Source organism: Nicotiana sylvestris, chromosome 10, assembly GCF_000393655.2.
Source record: "Nicotiana sylvestris chromosome 10, ASM39365v2, whole genome shotgun sequence".
NCBI classification, from domain to species: Eukaryota; Viridiplantae; Streptophyta; class Magnoliopsida; order Solanales; family Solanaceae; genus Nicotiana; species Nicotiana sylvestris.
In genome coordinates, this window is record NC_091066.1 from 21,987,640 (window position 1) to 21,997,863 (window position 10,224).

The 10,224-nt window shown below is 42.6% G+C and overlaps 1 protein-coding gene across 1 annotated transcript; it reads right to left on the minus strand.

Annotated features, from left to right (window-relative positions):
• Window positions 1–1,480: 1,480 nt before the first annotated feature.
• On the minus strand, window positions 1,481–4,258 carry LOC104211399 (nudix hydrolase 18, mitochondrial-like). The gene is made up of 5 exons (XM_009760447.2): window positions 3,889–4,258; window positions 3,453–3,573; window positions 3,234–3,323; window positions 2,781–2,909; window positions 1,481–2,499 (listed from the first exon to the last, which is right to left on the minus strand). Exons 1-5 carry the CDS (start codon window positions 4,131–4,133, stop codon window positions 2,350–2,352), a joined length of 735 nt encoding a protein of 244 aa, XP_009758749.1. The 5' UTR covers window positions 4,134–4,258; the 3' UTR covers window positions 1,481–2,349.
• Window positions 4,259–10,224: the final 5,966 nt, after the last annotated feature.

The window sequence follows — 10,224 nt, forward strand, 5'->3', positions numbered from 1 at the left end:
CACCATTCAACCACGACTTCACCCATACCCAAATTATTCAAATCCGATACCAAAACCTCAATCAAAACTCTAAAATCCGGTATAAGAACTTTCCAACTTTTCCCCCAAATTTCTCAATCCAAAACCTTAATTAATGATGAAATTAACGAGGGATTAGTGGATATTAATCAAAAGCAAGTGTAGAATCCTTATCCAAATATTTTCTCTGAAAATCCCTCAAATTTCGCATCAATCCGAGCTCTCAAGGTCCAACAATGAAAATGGGAGAAAACCCCTCGTTTTGAAATTTTAAAGTTCTGCCTAGATATTTCTTCTTCGTGAACGCGGAAATTGCATCGCGTCCGCGAAACACAAAAAGCTACTGACCAAAGTTCCCTCTTACGCGAACGGGGTCCAAACGATCCTCTAGCTTCACGATCGCGAAGCCCTATGCGCGAACGCATAGGCCAAACTCAGGAGTCCACCCTAGCTGCCTTTCCTTTTCGCGAACGCGGCCCCTCATACGTGAACGCATAGAACAATTTCCTTCACCTTCGAGAATGCGTGGCCAACTTCGCGAACGCGAAGAACAAACTCCGCTAGCCTCCCAGATACCCTTCGTGAGCGCGGGACCTCTCTCGCGAACGCGATGAAGGAAACCAACAACAGAACATTAGTGATTTTTCTACAATTCCAACAAGTCCTAAAATGATCCGAACATGATCCAATTCACACCCGAGGCCCCTAGGACCTCAACCAATTATACCCATCAGTCCTAAAATATCATACGAACTTAGTAGAGCCTTCAAATCATATCACACAATGCTAAAAACACGAATCACACCCCAATTCAAGCTTAATGAACTTTGAAACTTCAAACTTCTATAACTGATGCCGAAATCTATCAAAATACGTCCGATTGACCAAATTTTGCACACAAGTCGCATTTCATATAGCGGACCTACCAACTTTCGAAATTGGAATCCGACCCCGATATCAAAAAGTCCACTCCCGGTCAAACTTCCCAAAAATCCAACTTTTGTCATTTCAAGCCTAATTCAACTACGGACTTCCAAATTACAATCCGTAAAAGTTCCTAAGTTCAAAATCACCTAACGGAGCTAACGGAACCGACGAAACTCCATTCCGAAGTCGTCTTCACACAATTCCAACTACGGTCAAAATTCTAGAACTTAAGCTTCCTTTTTAGGGACTAAGTGTCCCATTTCACTCCAAAACCAAAAACAAATCCTCCCGCAAGTCACATAAGCATAAAATGAAATAGAGGAAGCAGTAAATAAGGGATCAGGGCTAATACTCTCAAAACGACAGGCCGATTCGTTACAATTAATCATTAAGAATATCATAATATTCTAAACAACTTTTTAAGTTCAAGGGTGGTGGAAAAATTTGAGTTTACTTATTTTGGAAATAAGATATACACTGAAGAGTCACCGGACAGAAACATTTGCTTGAATAATGAAATGAAATATGACAAGAATTGAAAGAATGAATGAATCTTGATGAATTAAATCATTAAGTCAGAAAAAGTAGTACATAAACAATAATTTTAACTCTTAATTAACCTCCTAAAGAATAAGCACTTGTGTCGTTGCAATTTGCAACCAAAGATTGTCAATCTCTTCATTTTGTTGTAGACTTTGGGATATAATGCCGAAGGTTCCTTCTCTTTTAATCTGTTTGTGGACTTTCAGATGCTATTGCGGATTCTTCATTGCCTGCTTCTTTAAGAAAAATAGTAGTATCAAGTTGCCATACAAGGACTTCAAGGTACAAAACTGATTCCAAGAGGTTTTGTCCTTTTTTTTGTTGCTAACTTTGGTGCAACATTAATGATTGTTTTTTTATCTTCATTGAACCTTGTCTCTTGGTGGAGGATTTATAGTTAGGAGATTTACGGGTTTCTCCTCGCGGAAGCAGATTGTCTATTTCAACCATGGCTTGAATAACTGGCCGTTAGGAATTATACAAAGTGAAAAATTCCTTGGTTTCCACAACCTAGAATCTCCTCAGAGATGCAAAGTGTTTTCTTCATAAACCCTAGCCGTCATCATCTAGAATGGAAAAGCGTCATCTTTTCCATCACCTATAATGGTGTGTGTATATATATATATATATATATATATATATATATATGACATAATTAGGGTTTTAGGAGGAGGACTAGCTAATGAGCTAACGGGCCAATTAACATCCCTTATGGGTGGACCGGACCCAATAGCTTGTTCTAACACTTGGCTTTGGTGTTCATTCTCGGTTCTGCTCTGAACACAGAGTAGTAATTTGCTTGGCTGCGGCCCCTAATGCTTGGCTCTTCATTGAAGAATGCTTGCTTGCTTCTTGGTTGGCTTAGCTACAGCACACAACAGTACCTTCATCTGACAATAAATGGAATATCTGAGGCCCTTCTTTTCTCTTCGAAAGCTTAGAAGCAAAGACATCTAATGCTTCTTTCATCCACGGATGCCAACATACTTCCCTTGCTTCACTAAAATTCACCTGCATAATTGAATCAAATTCAACGTCATGAGGATACATTTTTCATTAAGATCCAAGTGATTCGAACGGGAGGCTTGGAGCAACAGTAAAGTTGCCTCCGTGTGATATAGGTCACAGGTTCGAGCCGTGAAATCAGCCACTAATTCTTGCATTAGGGTAGCCTGTCTACGTCACATCCCTTGGGGTGCCGTCTTTCCCCAAATACTCTGTGTGAATGCGGGATGTTTTATGCACGGGTAATTCAAGATTAGAATAGTTCCTATTGCAGATTGAAAACATACCCATAAACGTCGACGGACGGTTTTCTCAGGCCAATCATCTAGTTCCTCAGTGACACGCAAAGGAAACATGTGCCCCTCATGAAATGTACCTTGGCTTTTGCTTTTGAAACTCCATGTACCTAAGTATTCCTGCAAATTGACCACCGAAATATTATCACTTTTAGCTCGCATAAAAAATTATTTATATTCGATAGTCGGAAAAATGTATAAAATTTATATAAATTTTGTACGTGACATATAAAATGTATACATATACAAAAAAAAATATATTTTTCGCTTATTATTGATAGCGGTTATATAGTGTCATTTTTCTAAATATATAGTTAATTAATAATGAGCAAAATTAAGGTTTAAGTGCGAAAATAACATTTATACCTCAATTCCAAACAAAGGAGAAAAAAAGATGAATCATCAAAGTTAATACACTATTTATCTTCGCATGCAGAAACGAACCTGAACCTCAACCTCACCAACTACTCCAGCTTCTTCAAATGTCTCTCGTGAAGCTGCCTCTTCTAATGATTCATCAATTTCCCAACCACCCTACATTTTAATTGCAAAGCCAAAAATGTCAATTGATATACATAATGCATTAGAAAGATTTTCCATATTTCAATTGGGAGCTAAAATTATAGATAATTTGATTGAATTAATGGTCTAAAGATATTATACCTTAGGGAACATCATTCTTGGATTCTTCTGCGAGCTGATTAATAAAAATTCCAAATCATCAACTGGGGTACCCTGAACACAAGATGGTTGGTCCGTTTTCTTGCATCTGTACGGAATGCATCTGCACCATTAAGGTAAAATGAGAGAAAAGTCACATCAACAACTTCTCATAAACAAGTACTACCCAACTCGCATTTTTAGAGTCAAACTTCTTCATTTTGACCGTGAATTTTTTGAAATAAATTTTATATATTTAAAACTATGTAAAAAGTACCGTAAGTTACAATAATTAACAAATTAAAAATATCTAAAAGGTATATGAAAATATCACAATTAAAGAAAACTCGTTTGACACTCAAAGTCTACCTCATATTTGCCCTCGAAAACATTCTTTGAAATACAAATTTTAGGAAGGAATAAAGAAAAGAATACACACCCAACAACTTGACGACAACCATGATTGTATCTCTGCAAATCTCTTCCTGTGCGAGAGGACATTGAGAAAGACTTCTTGATTTGCATATCCAACAAAAAAAAAAGGACAAATGTTTTCTTCAACTTACGAAGAAACTTTTCTGAAACAAAAAAGTGGTACGCAAGAGATGACAGCAATATATATAGGAATAGAATTAGGCCGTTATAGAGAGAGGGAAAAATTGACGCGTATAATTTATATATCATTCACTCTTAAAAACTTGAAAAGAGTGGCTATTCTCTTGGGTTAGATGTTAGAAATCCAAGAAGCTAAATACAGATGAGAGATAGAAGTAAGCTTTTCTAGATCTCTTAATTGTGTGGATAATATGAGAATACTCTGTTATGTTTGTTTGTCCCCTCCTTTAATAGAGACAGGAGAGAGACAAAGAAGATTTAATATGAGAATGATATGGTAGCGGACAGGTTGTGCGTGGGTCAATCATTTTGGTGTTGTATTTTCCAGAAATTTTAGCCGAATGTCTATAGTAAATGGCCATCTTTTAATTTCTCTCACAATTTATGAACCTTATATACCAGGGTATAAAAATTCTTTTTGAATAAATTAAAAAATTATAAAAACGTTAGCTCATGATTTAAAATTTTGGTGAAAACATAGTTATATGATATTGGTGGAAAAAAATCATACTTATATAACCATTTGTTAAATTTACCCAAATACTGACAATGATATTAAATTAATTTTATACTACTCATGATGTATTCTAACTGGTTATAAAATGTTATTTACTGCACTTTTAAATTACCAAATTAGAATTCTATAGTACATAAGCTATACAATTACCATAAGCAATTTAAATTGAGACGTAAAATTCTCATACTACAAAATTGGACATTGAATGAGGCAGTTTGTTTGTTGCGTGCAAAGACAAAGCGTAACGACAAGACACGTTAACACGCACACAATAGCGTACTTCACGTTATTTGTATTGCAATTGTCAAGTGGGGGCAAATAACACCATTTGATTTGTTACGCGGCGCCTTCCTGAGATTCCTTGAAAGGGCGACGTAACGCTAAGCAACTGATGTCAGTGCAGTTGCTGTCCGTCAACTGAGGTCCCCTCCGTACGTTAAACTAGATTGTCAGTGCCGTACGGGAAAACCAATGTCAAGAGCAATTGAGAGAGCATGAATGAGAATTGAGAATGAAAGAAAGCTTGATTGCATTAATGAAAGCTATTACAGAAAGGCAACGCGGTGTCGAGGGGGAGAGACACCAGTACAGAGAATTGTTTGCTTGCTAGAAAGTTTGATTGCTTGATCCCCCTAATAATGCTTAAAAAAAATAATCCAAAGCTACAAGACTAGACTTGATTAACCTAGAGAAACATAATGGAAGTACATGGAATAAAAATTTACAATGAAAAAGACTTAGTTTGCTATAAGGCAGAAAACATGGCCGTTGTCGGCAGCATAGTCTTTGGCATCAGGATCTGCGCGCGCGGCATTGTCTGCGCGCGCGGCGCTGTTGGCATCTGCCTGCGGTTGGGCGCTGGCGAGGGATATCGGTGGGGCGACAGAGGCACATGCGCGCTTGTCACTTGGCGCGACCAAGACCACGGGGCCGTCCGTGGCGCTAGGCATTGGAAGGCTTGCTAGGACGCCACGGGGCGCGCCCAAGGGGTCATGGGGCACGGCTGGAAAGCCGCCCATGACATTCTCCCCCACCTGAGTTGGCGACGTCCTCGGCGCCTTACTTGCAAGATAATCTTCAATTAGGCTCTTGTAGGCTTTGAGGTTTGTTCCCCTCTCCCAAGTGTTCTCCTCTGCATCACAGCCCTGCCATTTCACCAAGAACTCTTGGTGATCTTTCCTTGAGGCATGAATCACTCTATCATCAAGGATAGCTTCAACACGCCTTTTTCCGGTTGAATTGGGCCCTAGTATACTGGGTATTGTGAGCTGGCTCCTTGAAGGATCCTCCGTGTCTTCCCGAAAAGGTTTCAGGAGGCTGACATGGAAGACAAGATGAATTTTCTACCAAGCTAGGGTATCCACCCGGTATGCAACTTTCCCAATGCGCCTTTCAATGGACAAGGGTCCAATGTATTTTTGCAATAGGCGAGGGTCATGGACCCCTGCAAATAAGTAACGCTTTGGAATTTTGACCATCACTTTGTCTCCTACTTGGTATTCAGCAAAGCGACGATTTTGATCAGCATGCTTCTTCATCCGCTTTTGAGCCTTGACAAGATAGCTCCGCACTATCTCCAAATTTTGCTTCCACTCTTTAGAGAAGCGAGTAGCTCGAGGAGATTTAGACATATTTGGTGCATTGACTGTATGTGGGAGTAGCGGTTGCTGTCCGGTAACAATTTCAAAAGCGCTTTTGTTTGTACTAAAGCTCTTTTGTGAATTGAAACACAGTTGAGCAACATCCAGAAGCTTCACCCAATTCTTCTGCGATCCGGTTACAAAATGACGGAGATATTCCTCCAACATACCATTGAACTGCTCCGTCTGGCCATCAGATTAAGGATGAAAACTTGAGCTGTGACACAGCTTCGACCCAAGGCACTTAAAGAGTTGGGTCCAAAAGTTACTAGTGAAGCGTGAGTCACGATCACTGACAATATCTTTGGGCAGGCCCCAATATTTGACGACATGAGAGAAGAAGAGTCGAGCTGTATCTTCTGCTGATATATATTGTGGGGCAGCAATAAAGGTAGCATACTTGGAAAACCGATCTACCACAACCAAGATAGTTGTTAGATCTCCGACCTTGGGCAATCCGGTGATGAAATCCGGGAAAACACTTTCCCAAGGTCTCTTTGGGACAGCTAGTGGTTCCAAGAGTCCCGCCTATGTTAAGCGGTCTGACTTGTCCTTCTGGCATACTAGACAAGTCTTCAACTATTGAGCAACATCATCGGCCATTTGAGGCCAATAATATGCACGACGAAGTAACGCCATGGTGCGTTCTTTACCGGGATGGACGACCCACAGAGTATCATGACATTCAGTCAGAAGAGTCCTTCGTAGATCTCCTCCTTTAGGAACATAAAGTCGGTTCCCTTTCACTTTCAGAAAACCATCTTCCATGTAAAACTAGCGAGTCTTGCCCTGTCCTACCAAATCAACCAAATACTGTGCAGCAGGATCTTTGATGAGTAAATCCTGTATCTGGTCCTTGATGGAGGTGGCTACTTCGCTCCCCCTTAGGGTGGCGAGGAGGCACACCGATGCTAGATCAGCTCTCCGACTGAGCGCATCAGCCACATGATTGGTCTTCCCACTTCGGTACTCCAGGTTGAAGTGGAATTCAGCTAGGAGTTCCTCCCACCTGGCCTGTCGACCATTCAACTTCGGCTGGGTCATGAAATGGATAACAACTGTGTTGTCTGTCTTGACCACGAACGGGGTTCCCATCAGATAGTGCCTCTACAGGCGCAAGCAGTGGACGACAACCAATAATTCTTTCTCATGGGCGGCATAGCGCCACTCTGCATCTTTCAGCTTCCGACTCTTATACGCTACAGGATGCCCTTCTTGTAGCAGGACTCCACCGAGGGCATAGTCAGATGCATCTGTTTGTACTTCGAATGGCTTGGCCAGATCAGGAAGGGCCAAGACGGGGCTACTAGACATAGCCGCTTTCAATGCGTTGAAGGCCTCCGCTCGCTTGGGTCCCCATTCCCAAGGTGTGACCTTCTTGAGGAGTTCTGTCAATGGTACTGCAATGAGGGAGTAGTTTTTCACAAATCGCCAATAGAAATTGCATAGACCAAGGAACGCCCTCAAGGCGTGGTTATCCTTAGGCTGCGGCTAATCTGTGATTGCCTGAATCTTCTGCTGGTCCATCTTGATCCGCCCTTCCTCGATGACATGTCCGAGGAAGTCAATTTGCTTTTGAGAAAAGGAGCACTTAGATAGCTTCGCATATAGTTCATGCTCCCGCAATCAAGCTAGGACCTTCCGCAAGTGCATCAGGTGTTCCTCCAATATTTGGCTATATACCACAATGTCATCCAAGTATAACACCACGAATTCATCAATGTACTCTCGGAAGACTTGGTTCATCAAAGTGCAAAACGTAGTTGGGGCGTTAGTCAAGCCGAATGACATAACTAGGAAATTGTACGACCCATATCTTATCACACAGGTCGTCTTGTGCTCATCACCCTCTACAATCTAAACTTGCCAATAACATGTCTTCAGGTCTATTTTGGTGAACACCGTCGCACCACCCAGTCTATCGAACAAGTCTGTCATTAGCGGAATAGGGTACTTGTTCTTCACAGTAATTTTGTTTAGAGCCCGATAGTCTACACAAAGTCGTAGACTACAATCATGTTTCTTTTGGAATAGCACAGGGGACCCATATGGGGATTTGGAGGGCACGATAATCCTTGTGTCTAGCATTTTCGTTAATTGTCTCCGAAGCTCGGTGAGTTCGGGTTGTGACATTCTATAAGGCGCACGAGCGGGTGGCTTCGCGCCCGACACCAGCTCAATCTCATGGTCCACAGTGCGCCTAGGTGATAGTCGCTTTGGCATGTCTTGTGGCATGACATCTTCAAACTCTAGTAGTAGCTCCTTCACGGGTTTAGGAATGGGACCCGAGGAGCGTTCTACATCTTCGATACAGAGGGTTGCCAGGAACGTGGGTTCATTTCTTTTGACCCCCTTCTTCAACTGCAAGGCCGAGATGTTTTCAACGACCATCTTCATGGGCATGCACGGGATAATGCAGGGCTTGGTCCCGTTTGCTCCCATCATTAGTAACATGTCAGCATACGGTACATGCATGGTGTTGGTTTGCCTCAGGAATTCCAATCCAACTATCAACTCGAAGTCATCTATGATCACCACGCACAGGTTGAATTTTCCTTCGTAAGGGCCAAGCTTCCCCGGTACTTCTTTGGCTATTCCACCCACTGGCTGGGGAGGTGAGTTGATAGCCTTGACACAGCCTCTACCTTTCCCTACAACTAGACCAAGGCGCTCCACCTAAGTCGAGGCTAAGTAGTTGTGGGTAGCACCCGTGTCTACCATGGCCCGAATGGGCTTGCCATTCACCTTCATCTCAACGAACATTAAGGTACTCTCGTGCTTAAGAGGAGTCTCATCACCCGTCTTCTTTTTCCCTTTCTTGGTGACTGGACATGGGTCCTTATTCTTATGGATACCAGTACTAATCTCTGCTAATGCCTCATAAATGGAGCCAACAATTGCATTGAAGGCACCTACTGGTTCAGTTTGATCCGTATCGTCTGAGTCGTCATCAGTCCCATCATCAAAAGTTTGATGAGCGTTCATCTGTGCATGTGGGCACTCATTGTTCCAGTGTGGTCCGCCACAATGATGGCATCCTGAAGGAGGCTTCCTCCCTTGATCATTGTTGTTAGTCGCAGCACTGTTGCTGCCTGTGGAGGGAGCCTTAGGTTTGGTTGATCCCCAATCTCCCCCACTTCTGCTAGGGCCACCATTTTTAGACTGGCCCCCTTTGAATCCCGCTTGGGTAGGCGGCTGAGGCCTATCCTTCCGAGCTTCCATTTGATAGTCCCCAAGGCATTCAGCTGCTTGGATCGCCTTGGGCAGGGTATCTACCCGTTCTTTGTAGCTCCATATGGGCATAAGGTTTCAGCCCTTCTAGGAAAGTGAAGAGCTTGTCTTTGTCCCCCATATCGCGTATGCTTAGCATGAGTGCGGAGAATTCCTGCACGTAGTCCAGCACGGATTTGGTCTGGCGGAGCTCCCGTAGCTTTCTCCTTGAATTCTGTTCAACATTTTCGGGGAAGAACTGTAGGCGTATGGCTGCCTTCAGTTCTGCCCATGTTTCGAGAATCTTCACCGGCCTTGATGGCTTCGTATTTCACCCGCCACCAGAGTTTAGCATCACCCTGAAGATACATGACAGCAGTTGCTACCTTCTTAGCTTCTTCTAGGCCCCCAACAACATCGAAATATTATTCGACATCAAAGATGAAATTCTCCACTTCCTTGGCATTCTTAGCTCCACTGTATGGCTTTGGCTTAGGAATTTTCAGTTTTTGTGTCGCGGAAGTGGGGTTTGCAGCGCCTCCGATCTGGTTTCCACCGCCTCGCAGCAGGCCCTGTAAAACAGCATTGACGACATTGAGCTTGTCTGTCAAGTCGTCAATAGTTTGTTGCATGGCAGTCACCCTATCTGACTCTTGTGCCCTGTAAGCTAAATCCTCGGCACGCTCCTGTTGGAGTCCCTCGAATTTGCCAAAAATTTCGGCTGCCTCTATGGCTGCCGTTTGTCGGTCTCCCTCATAGTCACGACTGATGTTTTCTATGTCAACTTCGGCCT

What these genes read in the sequence shown, in the direction of transcription:
- LOC104211399 (XM_009760447.2), bottom strand. Translation starts at nt 4,133, where the DNA reads ATGATATATAAATTATACGCGTCAATTTTTCCCTCTCTCTATAACGGC. An exon ending in GGTTGTCGTCAAGTTGTTGG is followed by an intron (nt 3,574 to 3,888) that starts GTGTGTATTCTT and finishes TTAATGGTGCAG; the next exon opens with ATGCATTCCGTACAGATGCA. An exon ending in CAAGAATGATGTTCCCTAAG is followed by an intron (nt 3,324 to 3,452) that starts GTATAATATCTT and finishes ATTAAAATGTAG; the next exon opens with GGTGGTTGGGAAATTGATGA.